This window comes from Orycteropus afer, unplaced genomic scaffold (genome assembly GCF_000298275.1).
Source record: "Orycteropus afer afer isolate SDZICR_OR568_19922 unplaced genomic scaffold, OryAfe1.0 scaffold00288, whole genome shotgun sequence".
In the NCBI taxonomy this organism is placed as follows: Eukaryota; Metazoa; Chordata; class Mammalia; order Tubulidentata; family Orycteropodidae; genus Orycteropus; species Orycteropus afer.
Window position 1 is genome coordinate 4,180,065 of NW_006921875.1, and position 12,916 is coordinate 4,192,980.

The 12,916-nt window shown below is 54.2% G+C and overlaps 1 protein-coding gene across 1 annotated transcript; it reads right to left on the reverse strand.

Annotated features, from left to right (window-relative positions):
* Nucleotides 1-1,053: 1,053 nt before the first annotated feature.
* Nucleotides 1,054-12,314, reverse strand: ARHGEF19 (Rho guanine nucleotide exchange factor 19). Its single transcript, XM_007950791.1, has 15 exons — nucleotides 11,900-12,314; nucleotides 11,257-11,541; nucleotides 10,993-11,101; nucleotides 10,839-10,915; nucleotides 9,720-9,982; nucleotides 8,152-8,312; nucleotides 7,891-8,043; nucleotides 7,494-7,623; nucleotides 7,275-7,349; nucleotides 6,819-6,908; nucleotides 6,478-6,638; nucleotides 4,410-4,568; nucleotides 3,829-3,908; nucleotides 1,603-1,707; nucleotides 1,054-1,211 (listed from the first exon to the last, which is right to left on the reverse strand). Exons 1-15 carry the CDS (start codon nucleotides 12,312-12,314, stop codon nucleotides 1,054-1,056), a joined length of 2,421 nt encoding a protein of 806 aa, XP_007948982.1.
* Between the last annotated feature and the right edge of the window lie 602 nt (nucleotides 12,315-12,916).

The window sequence follows — 12,916 nt, forward strand, 5'->3', positions numbered from 1 at the left end:
TTCGGTCTTCCTTATTCACTGTCCAATGAATATCCTACAGTAGCCATAGAAAATTAACATAAGAACTAATAACTTCACTTTGCTATTTGGGCCTATGTGAATCAGATATTTTGTTACTTATAGCTGAAAGCAACCTAACTGACACACAGCCTCTGCCACCCTGGCCCCCTGCTCTGGTTGAGAGGTAAGCTCTGTGGATATATGCCATTGAGTAGATTCTGACTCACAGCGAACTGTATGACTGAGTAGAACTGACCATAGGATTTCCTAGACTACAAATCTTTACAGGAACAGATCGACACATCTTTATCACATGGAGTGGCTAGTAGGTTCAAACTGCTAACCTTTCGATTAGCAGCTGAACACTTAGCCATTGTACCACCAGGGCTCCTTGATGTGAGCTCTTTGTTGTTGTTATTTGCTGTCGAGTCGACCCCGACTCATAGCAACCCCTCCTTGGGTTCCCGAGGCAGTTATCACTACGGAAGTAGGATTGCCCAACCTTCCTTCCGAGCTCTAGAGAAAGGCAAATCAGAGGAAGCCAGAGCCCCTCCTGATCTTCAGCTGGGGCCTGGATGGGGGTGGCATCAAGTGGCTCATGGACTCTGAGCAGAAGCATTATGGGAGTTTATTTACAAAGCAGTCACAGCAACCAGGGCCCACTCAGGTTCTGGCCAGGGGAGGTGGCAGAAGAGGCTCCAGGTATACCTAGGTCCCAACATCCACCAACACCAGGGTCATCTCCAGTTAGGCCCCCACCAAAGGGACCAAGAGTCAGGTAAGTTCAGGGAAATGGAAGGGACAGGGCCCAAGTCTTTGCCAGGTATCAGCAGTCATGTGTCATGGTCCCCATACCAAAAGAAGAAACTGCTGGTGGCCTGAAGAGTGGGCACTGGGGAGGCTGAGAACAGTGGGGCCCTTTGGAGGCCCTACCCTCTCCTGTGTCCAGGCTGTGCCCAGCAGCAGTGGCTTGGGGGCATGGAGACACTGTAGGCCCCTCCAGATCTGTGCTGGATCCAGGCATGGAGCTAGTGTCCCAGGCCACACAGCCCATTACGCAGGAGGCTCCCCCATTTTGCTGGTGGCGCTCGTGATCCGTTTATTCTCCCGCAGGTTCCGGAGGCGAGCACTGAGACTGCTGATCTCTTCCACGTAGGCCTGGGGTACCCACCCCTTCTCACCGTCTGCCAGGCGGACACCCTCAAGCCAGCCTAGGGGCACACAGGCCAGGGGCAGCATGAGTTATGTCAAAGGAGCACCAGGCCCTGACCTGGGAGGGAACACCTCAGCCCTGATGCAAGCCTCATCTGTACCCCTGGGCCCAAGGTGACATCACCTCAGCATCTCCCAGCTCCAGTAAGGCCCCTTGCTCCAGCAGTCCCATAGATGAACATCTGACCTGTTTTTCCTGACATCCTCTGAGAAGGGTATTCCCCCTCTCCCCATCTCCAGACAATGCTTTGGCGAGCAGGAAGTTCTCTTCCTGTCTAATCTGATTCCCGCATGCTGCTGTTGATCAACACTTGCATAACCTTTCCTGTGAAAGGAACTTCCTGCCTACTGAAGCCCCATCAGGGAGGTCTTCCCAGCCGCCCCTCTCACCATCACTGGTCCAGGTCCTCACGGCTAGGATATCAGTCTTCTCCAAGGTCAGCTCATCTGGCTGTAGTGCCTTGTATGTCCTGACGCACTGAACCTGGGGGCGATCTGACAGCCCAGGGGAGGGTCAGGGGTCCTGAGGGCAGGATGGGGAGGGCAGGCAGGGGGAGGAAGCAAGGGGGTGGGAGGGTGGGCTCTGCTGCCTCTTCCTCTGCCCCTTCCCATGCCACAGGCCCACATGCAAGACATTGGTACTCTCTGCCCACCCTGGTCACTCCTCTCTTCTCTTACCCTGAACACAGCCCTGCATGAACTCAGGCCCTCCTGGCTTTGGTTACTCCTTCTGTGCCAAGGGCTCTCATATCCCCAGCAACATCCCAGACCTTGCTTCTGACCTCTTGAAGCCAACCCCCAGCTGCCTTCAGACATCCCTCTAGATGCCCCGCATATGAAGGCCCCTTCATATGCTCTCCGTCACCACTCTGGTGTTCCTTCCAAATCGTCCTTCTCTGGAATTCAGGCCTTGTCACTCCCCACTTTAAAACCCTTCAGGGATTCCCACTCTGCTTCGAATAGGGACCTGGGTGGTCTGGTGCTGTCCCCTTGCCAATCTCATCTTCTTCCCTCTACCCCTTGCTTCTGAAGCTCTGTCCACACTGGCCTCCCTGCTGCTCCTTAAACATACTAGTCTCTCAGTCTTCTGCCAGGAGGGCCCTTCCCAGATCTTTTCATGGCTGTCCTCATGCCTTAGGGGTCAAGTGTTACTTCCCATGGGTCTTCCCTGATCACCTCTCTGGAATAGAGCCCTTGGCCCCAGGCCAATGGGCCTCCTACTCCAAGCTAGAGAATCCCCATTCTATGCCCTCAGCTCCTACTACCACACTGAGTGGGCTAGTAGCATAGGAAAGGCAGGGCTTCAAACCAGTTCAGCCCAGTTCAATCACGGTCAAGGAACCAACACTTGAACAGATCCGACTTTCTCCCCCTTAGGGCAGTATACTTGTTGGATAGCCACCAAATTTCTTGCCCACAGAGTGGGAAACAGCAGCGCCTGGCTCAAAGATGGTGGCTGACAGCCTTGCTTTGAATGTGTGTCGTTTTCCACAATTTTGCCAATAATTCAATCTCTCACATCAACCTCCTGAAAAGGCTCACTAAGCCACCAGCCACTTCCCGGAAGGAAGGTTGGGCAATCCTACTTCCGTAGTGATACTGCCTCGGAAACCCAAGGAGGGGTCGCTATGAGTCGGGGCCGACTCGACGGCACATAACAACAACAACAACAACAAGCCTCTTCTGCACCTCCCATTCCAGGACTTTGACCCATTTTTTCCATTCCGGTTATCATTCCTGTTCAACCAAATTTTAAAAATTCAGATCTCTTCTGGTTTTTTGCATAGGCTATGACTGAACTGGTTCAAACCAGTTCGAAGCCCTGAGGAAAGGCACAGGCTTTAGGGCCAGACCTGGCTTGAATCCCAGCTCTGCCACCTACTGGCTGTGTAACTTTGGGCAAGTCACTTAACTTTTATGAGCTTCAGTTTTCTCAGATACAGAAAATGAGAACAATGAGCCTACCCAACAGGCTATTATAAGAATTAAATAAAATAAATGCATAGACAAAGTCCCTGGCACCGGACATGACATATGGCAGATGCTTGTTAGTAAAGAGTTCCTTCCCTACCTTGTCCTTCACTACCTGAAGTTCAGCCCTAACTCCCCTGTTCAAAACCTTCAATAGCTCCCTAGTACCCCCAGATCAAGGTCCTCCATGTTGCCCTATATCCTGGCTTGGCAACCTCACGACACATTGTGGAAGACTCTGTCCCATCTGAACAGATTCCTCCTGACACTGCCACCAGCACCACCCTCTATACTCTGGGTCCTCTCTGCAACCATGTGAAGATAGAGACAGACCTGGGTTCTAGTCCCAGCTTTGCATTTACTAGCTGGGTTACTTTGGAAAAGTCACTTCACCTCTGAGTCTCTGTTCCCTAACCTGTAAAATGGGCTTTTGTAGGCGTCAAAATGGGAGGATATAAAAGGGCTTTCAGTCTCCTGTATACAGGGATTAGGCTGTCTTATGTAAATCCCTCCTCAGACTGACTGACTTCTCACTAACCCCATTACACAGACTTAGCAACTTGGTACCCAGGATTGGAGGAGAGAGAGGGACCAAGGATGTCCCCAGCCCAGGAAATGTGGGGTCTGGGGGTGGCAGGCTACTACCTTCCCCCTCGTTGATGACCTCTTTGTCCTCCTGGGGGCTAGATGGGCACATGGCTGAGATCCATCGCTGCTTCTCACTCCTGTAGAATGAAGGGGGCTAAGTTGTTACACCATGCAAAGTCCAAGATCCCAGTGCCAGAGCCATTAGACTAGAGCTGGGAGAACTGGGCATGATGTTCAGACCCAGGACCAACCTGGGGCTCACAGTCCTGTTCCTAAGTCTGTGCCCCCCCCACCTCTGAACATAGGAACAGATCAGGCCCAGAACCCCTTGGATGCCAGCTCTGCCCACATCCTGCCTTATGCTACCCTTCTGAAGCCAGAGAAAAAAGGGTGCAGTGATTTTGAACCAAGAGGTTTCCAGAGACCAAGGAGGAGCTGGCTAGCCCCATGGCATGATTGACCAGGACACACACTATTGCTCAACCAGCCAAACTTGCTCTCTTCCCACCTGTACTGCCTGAGTCAGGGAAGACTGGGTACCTGGGAATATGGTCAGGGATGGCCCAGGCACCCCTAGGCCTTGTGCCTGCCTCTGGGTCCTTCCTCACCATATCCAGGCCCACCCTGAGGCCACTCACTCAGTCCGGGCCCTCAGCAGGAACTGGTGCTTGGTGTGTTGCCCGTGGAAGAGCTGAAGCAGGAACACGTGCCCAGGGATGCCCTGGAGCTTCAGGCTCAGGTCCTTCACCTGCAGCTCGGTCATCTTGGCATGCACGAAAACAGCAAACTTCCCCAGCCTGGAGGACCAGTGGGGAGGAGGTCAGCCTGGCCTGCCTCAGGCTCAGGTGATTCCTGATTGGAAGGGAGGAGGCTTGGCTGTCAGCCCCTTCAGCACCTATTCCAGTGAAACTTGGACGCCTAGGGCACTGATCTCCATGGTGGCCAGAAAAGTCCCCAAAAGATACTGGGAGCTCCACTCTGCCAGGTGCCTGCAGAGGTGGAAGGTGGTAGGACCAGTCCCTGATCTCCAGGCATGCTCTCAACTTCCCTCTGAACCTCTGTCTCCCCAAGAACCAGTGCTAAAGAGCTACCTGGACCACGCCATTGGCTAAGACTTCCTTACTATTTAGTAACCGACTCCCTAACTTATATATGCTCCATGAAGACTGAACTTGATCCATTTTGCTTGCCTCTCTATCCCAGTGTCTGACACTGGTTGGCCCACATGTGAGCTCAATAAACACTTGTGGGATAAATGAGTGGGTGGGTGGGTGGAGTATATTGCATAGGTTCCTTCTTCACAACAGAACCCAGTATCTACACTCCAGACTGGATCTCCCTTCTCTGATACCCATGCCAGGAAAAGACCCAAGATGTCACTCAAGATGATACTCAGATGCCATCCTTGCTTCTTCCCTCTTCCTGCCCCCACACTCAACCAGTAGCCACATTCTATTTACTTCCTTGTTGTCCCTGAAATACATTTATGCCCAAGTCTCCTGCCACTTTTGGAGCTGAAGACTCCATCTACTCTCACCCGGACAATTGCAAGAGCCTCCAGTCTCTCTCCCTCTAGTCCATCCTCCAAACTGGCCAGGAGAAAAATGTCTCTCCCCTGCCTAACTCTCTATGCCTTCCTACTGTTCTCAGAGTAAGTCCAGTTTCTCTATCATGACCTCCAACATCCCAGCTTCCCTCTCCTGCACTTCCCCTCTACAAATCCAATCATATTAGGCTTTATCATTTCCCAAACACGCTCTGCTCTTATACCCTACCACGATTTTCTGTACCCCTAAATCACCTTCTCTACCTAGAAAACTCCTACTTATCCTTCAAAATCCAGCTCAAATGTTCCTTCCTCTACAAACTTAACTAATTCTCACCCTACACCAGGAGCTGACACAGTACCATTATAACCTTCCATTCATGATTATGTGAATGTGTATTCACTGGTCTGAGAGCTCCTGGGAGCACAGTAACAAGTTCTATTCATCTTTATGTCTGCAGCATCCAGAAGAGGGTCTGGTACAGAGCAGGGATTCAGTGACAGGAGACTGAAAAAATGAATAAATCAGGAATGAACTCTTCCCGTAACATAAGATGTTCTCACGTCATTCAAGAAGTTGTGTCCCTCATCCTTTATCTATTATAATCACAGCTAACACCGAATGAGCTCCCACTATGTGCCAGGCACTCCGCTAAGCTCTCTTTTTTGTGTGTCATTATCATACAGAATTTCTCAGTAGCCCTAGGTGGTAGGTTCTATCTCACACATGGAGAATATTGGTTAAAAATCTGGGATCGGGCATCAGATACACCCAGCCTGCTCCTAGTTCCTCTACCTATTAGCTTCATGATCTTGAGAGTAAGTAAGGGTTGCTATTAAGTCAGAATCAACTTGATGGCAATGGGTTTGGCAGAAAAGGTGCTCAATAAATGTTGGCTATTCTCATTATTACTCAAGACAGAGCTGGGACTCCAGGCTTATGCTCTGAATACCTGGCTTAAGCTCCAAGCAGAGAGCTTCAAGTCCTCTGCAAACAGTCAAGCCTTTGATTTTTACCTCCAAAGTTCAGGGTGCCCTGGCAGCACAGCCTAGCATAGGCTGAGGCTCCTGAGCCCAGTGATGAGCTGGTTGTGAGCCCAATGGTGGGGAAGAAGAAAGCATGCATCCAACCCATTTACCCCCCATCTGCCTTGACTTACTCCTTCCTCCGGGACAGCAGTAAGCAGTCATTGAAGAGGTGAAGATAGACTGCCTTGCTGGACAGCTTTAGCTTGGCAGGGGACGCCACGGGCAGTGGTGCCAGTTCCACCAGCTCCCCGTGCCGAACCAGCCAGCGGGCCTGAGAGATCAACGGGAAGATCTGGAGGTTTGGAGTAGGAAGGGGAGAGGGCAAGTCAGGCCTTAGGACACCAGCATAGGGAGCCCAGGATGAGGCTGGGAGGGTGTGGGCAGTGAGGAACCAGCCAGCATGCCCCAAAGCAAGGAGGAGACAGAAGCTGCCCTTTTGTGCACTCTAGTCCCAACAGCCAGGAGCATGCACCTTGCCCTCAAAGTGGATCTTCTTGCTCAGGTGGATAAGCTCTTCTGTCCTCTTCATAGACTGCACGCTGGCATTGCATTCTTGTACCAGCTGGGGAGGCCATGGATGGGTCACCTGCAGCCCCCATCCCAGCTCCCTGAGCCTAGCCTCAGACTCCCACCTAGGAACCAGAGACTCAGAAGGCTAGAGGTTCTTCTAGAGACCTCTGGGGTTCAGAGGAGGGAGCCCTGGCAGCACAGTGTTTAAGCTTTCAGCTTCTAACTGAAAGGTCTGTAGTTTGAACCCACCAGCCACTCTGTAGGAGAAAGATGGGGTAGTCTGCTTCTGGAAAGATTTACAGCTTTGGAAACTCTATGGGGAAGTTCTACTCTCTGCTATAGAGTCATTATGAATCGGAATTGAATCGATGGCTATAGGTTTGGGGGTACAGGGGAAGCCCTTGTCCACTGAGCTCACCTCCTTGAGTGCATTGAAGGCCTTAGTGGCCATATCTTCATCTTCAGAGCCCTGTGTTGTCCTCTTCAGAATGTTCTGGAAGATAGGATCAGCACAATGAGGCAGGACACATCCTTCCCCCATGACCTTGACCACCCAGTGATTTCCAGAAGGGCTGTGGAGGTCACAGCAGCACCTCCTCACCCAGCCCTCATCCTCAGCCTGGGGCCCTTTGCGTACCTCCACCAGCATCTTGAGGCGGGTGATCCTCTGGAAGGGCAGGATGAGGAAGGAGGTAAAGGGCAGACGTTGACACACGGGAGACTCTTCCAGGCGAGCCAAGATGCCAGGGAACTTGGGGTTCTCCAGGCTGAGAAGTGAAGGGCTCTAGGGTCACAGGTGGACCTGCACTCCCAGGATCCATGACCCTGGCCACTCCACCCATGTTTCAGGTGCTTCCCAGCACACTCTTCCTGCTTCTTGGAGCTGGGAATCATCTGTTTGCACAGCCCCTTCTACGGCCACTGTCCCCTCCCAGGGTAGCCCACCACTCCCAGCCTTCCTCACCCAGTCCTGTGTGCCTACCCCTGCCTGAACCCCCCTTCTGGCTTCCCCCTTCTGAGTCCCCAGTCCCTACAGCAGGCGCTGGTAGGTGCGCTCCTGGTAGGCCTGGTTGGTGACATAGGGCAGGTAGACACGACGGAAGGCCGGACAGTGGCGCAATACCACATCACACACGCTGAAGCGCAGCACATCTGCCTCCAGCCGCTGCTCCAGCTCTTGCAGGAACCTGAGGGGTCAGGCAGTGGTCAGGGGTAGGGCAATGATCCTGAACCTGGGAGCCCAGCCAGCTCCACGCTCAGCCCTCACTACTGGCCAGGCTAGAGCAGTCCCTCACCTCTCACTGGTGCTCTTGACTTCGGGCAATTTGGAGAACAGCCACTGCTTGTCTTGCGCCCCCAGACACTCGCTCAGCTCGGCCGATCCCAAGAAGTGGCCCACAGCCACCGACAGACTGTGGATGTATGAGGCCTCGGATGTGATCAGCTCAAACTTGGCCTGAGCAAGGGCAGAGATGGGAGTGAAAGGGCCAGGCCAGAGAACGGATGCCACAGTCTGGCATCCTCCACCCTCAAGTCTTGGTGGCCACCCTCAAGTCTTGGTGGCCACCTCCTTAGGCACAGCTGCACCTGTGTTCCTGGCCCTTCTCTAGGCCCCACCTCTCTGAATGACCTTGGCTCCCTCCTCCAGCCCTGCTCTGCTTTCACCCTGCCCCCTACTAACAGTTGTTCATGCTCATCTAAAAAACCCAAACAACCACAGTTGCCATCAAGTCAGTCCCAACTCATAGCAACCCTATAGGTCAGGGTACAACTGCTATACGGTTTCCAAGGCTGTTTATATTTACACAAGTTCCCTCTAAGTGAGCATCTGGTGGGTTTGAACTGTTGACCTTTTGGTCAACAGCCTAGCGCTTTAACCACTGTACCACCATGCCTCCTAAGCCCACCTAATGCCCCGATGGCCCCCGGGGATGGCCTCAGGGCCTCGGGCAGTCAGCTGCCACACCCAAGGCTGGCGGTTCAAACCCACCTGCCACTCTCCGCCAGGTAGCCGGGAAGGAAGGCTGGGCAATCCTACTTCCGTAGTGATGTTGTTGCTGTTGTTATTTGCCATCGAGTCGGCCCCGACTCATAGCGACCCCTCCTTGGGTTTCCGAGGCAGTATCATTACGGAAGTAGGAATGCCCAACCTTCCTTCCGAGGAGTGGCTGGTGGGTTTGAACCGCCAGCCTTCTGGTTAGCAGTCAAGTGCCTTAGGCACTACGCTACCAGAGCTCCTTCCCCGGAAACCCAAGGAGGGGTCGCTATGAGTCGGGGCCGACTCGACAGCAAACAACACCACACACACACACACACACACACAATGCCCCGATTGCACCTTTTCCTCTAGCCCGGCCTCACCAACCTCACAGACTGGCCCCTAGTCATCCGATGACTCTACCTCTCTGGTGGAACGCCCTTCCATTAGCTCCGCCCCCCATTGACCCTGCCCCAGCTCTTGACCCACCCTGGTGCCCGGCCCTGCAGGCCTTCACTCCATTGGCTCCGCCCCTCCTCAGTCCTCGCTTCCGGCTAGCCGCACATTGTCAGTTCCTAGCGCCCACCCTCCACTTAGACAGCCTCCTCAGCCCCTCCCCATTGGCAGCTTCCTTTTTTCTGCTGGGTCCCAAGCCCTTCTTCTGCAGTAGGCAGTACTGCAGGGCCCAGACCCCTGTGTCTCAGGGCTTCTGCAGCTCCCACCCCAGCTAAATGCCGGAACCACCTCCCGCCGTTTCTAGGACTCCTAGCCCCGCCCCTTCTGTCGCCCCACCCCCTCCGGGCCAGAAGACCTCCTCCCGAGCGGTGCCCCCCCCCCGCTGGCCCTGCCCCTCGAGACGCCTCACCGCCGGGTCCCCGCACCCACCTCTTGTAGTTTGCAGTCGCGCAGGCTCAGCATGTCCAGGACCCCGCTACCGCGCACGTCGGGGATGTCCTGCCACAACGAGAATGTGGAGCCTCGCGCCGAGCGCTGCGCCCGAAAGGAGCTGCTGGGGGAGAGGTTGGCTCGCGGGGGCCCAGGCCCCTCCTCTGCGCTCTCGGCATCGTCCCCTGGGCCCTCCTCTTCGCGCTGCTGTCGTCGCAGCTCGCGGGCGCTGGCCACGTCGCTGTATTCCTGGTAGAGGACGGCTGGGCGGGGACAGGGGCGGGGGAGGGGCGAGGTCGCGACACAGTGAATTCAGTCATTCACTCACTCATTCATTCCATAAACACTGAGACCAACTTCAGCCAACCCCTGTACTTGTTGTTGGTTGTGGTGGATTGATTCTGACTCATGGCAACCCCATGTGTGCACAGTACAACTGCTCCATAGGGTTTTCAAGGCTTTGACCTCTCGGAAACAGATCGCCAGGCCTATCTTTCCAGGTGCCTCTGGGTAGGTTGGAATGGCCAACCTTTTGGCTACTGTGCTAGATATTGAGAATTCTCATATGATCCCTACTTACACCCATTGCCATTGAGTCTATTTTGACTCATGTTGTTGTTGTTAGGTGCCATCGAGTTGTTTCCGACTCAGCGACCCCATGCACAGCAGAACAAAACACTGTCCGATCCCGCGCCAGCTCCATGATCCCTGCTATACTTGAGCCCATCATCACACCCACCGTGTCAATCCATCTTGTTGAAGGCCTTCCCCTCTTTCGTCAACCCTCCACCCTACCAAGCATGACATCCTTCTCCAAGGAATGGTCCCTTCTGACATGATCAATATTGACTCATAGAGACCCTATAAGGGCAGGGTAGAACTGCCTCTTAGTGTTTCCAAAGCTGTAATCTTTATGGAAGCAGATTGCCATATCCCTCTGCCGCAGAGCAGCTGGTGTGTCCCAACCGCGGACATTTCAGTTAGCGCTTCACCACTGTGCCACCAGGGCTTCTCACATGATCCCTACCTCCTCCAACTCTGCAAACCCCAGTTTTCCAGTTCCCCCGCCCCAGCCCCCTCCTCTGTAACCCCCACCCTCTGTTACCCACTCCCATGTACAGTTAAGGAGAAACCGGGACTGGCGCCTCTCGCTGGAGCTCCTGGAACCCAGAGCAGGCTCTTCCTGCATGTCCATCCTGGGAAAAAGAAGCATTAGGGTGCTTTTTTGCTCACATCCAGCCTTGGACCCAAGAGCCCGAGGACGGAATGGTACCTGGGCTGGGACCAGCTGCCAGGGCCCGCGATTGGGTCAGCAGGGGCTGGCAGTGCCACACCTTCCACCCTCATCTCCACACTGTGAGACTCCCTTGCGGATGCTTTTCCTGAGAAGGGCGAGATCTGAGAGTGGGTGGCCTGGAGGGTGGCCTTAGACACTGGGGTGCCATGCCCCACTGCTTTAAGTCCAGGGAATAGGCTGTGCCTCCAACCCGCAACCCGCAAATGGCCTGTTCTCAAGGCTCAAAGGAGAAGCTGGTACCTTCCCGGGCTGGGCCATTACCAGGCCCTGGGGCCAGGACTCTAGGGGCTGTATGCCTCCCCAGGCGCAGGGAGGAGTGCAGCCGACTCATGAGCTCAGAGGCTGAAAATCGCCTTCGCTCAGGTCCCTCGAGGCCCACGCGGGTGGGCCCTGACAGCTCCAGTGGCCTAGGCTCCTCTGTGCTCACAGCCTGCTCCCTTTCATCCTGGCCAGGTTCCAGGAAGATGGCATGGACCTCAGGGCTGCTGGAGGCCTCCTGACGCTGGTATACCCGCATCTTCCGCCCTGCAGAGGGGTGGGGGCGGGGACACAGTCTGGCACCCACTTGAGTCTCTCCCACACTCTTCCCTGCTGCTGCCCTGTGGCCCTGAGCATCTGAAGGAGGTTTGGGCACCATGTCCAAGAAGAAGGCCAGTGGTTTTGCCAGAGCATAGAGTTCAACAAGAGGAGCCAAGATGCCCAGGACAGCCACTCACTCTCTAACTTTGGACATGTCACTTGCCTTCCCTGAGTCCTAGTTCCTGGATCACTAAAATCTACCACTTATCCTGACCGTTTTGGGAATTCTGGGACTTGGATTATCCTAAAAGAGCCACCCAGCCCGTCTCCATCTGCCCTACTGCTTCCCACCAGAGTGACTCACAGGCTGACTTCTTCTCTGAACCATGGCTGGCCCGGCGCAGTGGCTGTGGGTGCTGGGGGCTCCAGGGTCCCTCCAGAGCTGAGGGCTGGGCACTGGGACAGTGTGGCCAGCTGCCAGCTCTGTTGGGCCGAGTCCCCCCACTGGTGGAGACCTTGGTGTCTGGGCCTCCTGGGGATGGTGGCCATAGCAGTCCTTGGAGAGGGGCAGGGGTCCCCAAGGACCAGCGGCTGCCAGGAGCCTGCAGCTCTTCAGGGGTGACAGGAAAGAGGTCCAGACACACAGGGCTTGGGGGCTGCAGGGTGGACAGCTCCGCAAAGGACAGATTCTCCTGCTGGCACACAGCCACTGGGCGACAGGCAGGGCCAGGTGGCTCAGCCAGGTGGGGCTGGAGGGCAGCAGGTGGCCCACAATCCATTCCTCTTTTGCTCTGCCACCCACCTGGGCCTGCAGGGGAGAGAGTATCAGAGCCAGACACTGGAGAGCAGGGCTGGCCGGAAAGCCACCATATCCTGGATGAGACCTGCGTACACATGTGTATACACATCTGTACAAGCACATTCACACACCTAATTATATAGTCATAACTACTACTTACTTGAAACTGAGCATCTGAGGGAGGCCAAGCGCTGTACACATATTACCTCACAATGACCCTATGGATTGATGCTGTCATTATCTTCATTTTGTAAGTGAGGAAAGTGAGGTACCAAAAGGTTGCTATTTGATAAATGGTGGAGCCAGGATTCAGACGGGCAGCCCAGCTCCCCAGTCTGTGCTTTTAACTTCCTCATCTCCACACACATCTGATTCTCACATTCTCTAATACACACTGACGCATGATTGGACATACAGATACAAACATTATTGCATAAATCCATGTATGTACCAGCCTACACATTCACACATTTTCTCCCACGTACATACACACATAACTGACATACACACTATCATAGACAGACATTTTAAATTCACAGGTTCACACATTCAGAGACATACTTTTGTACACAATTATGGATA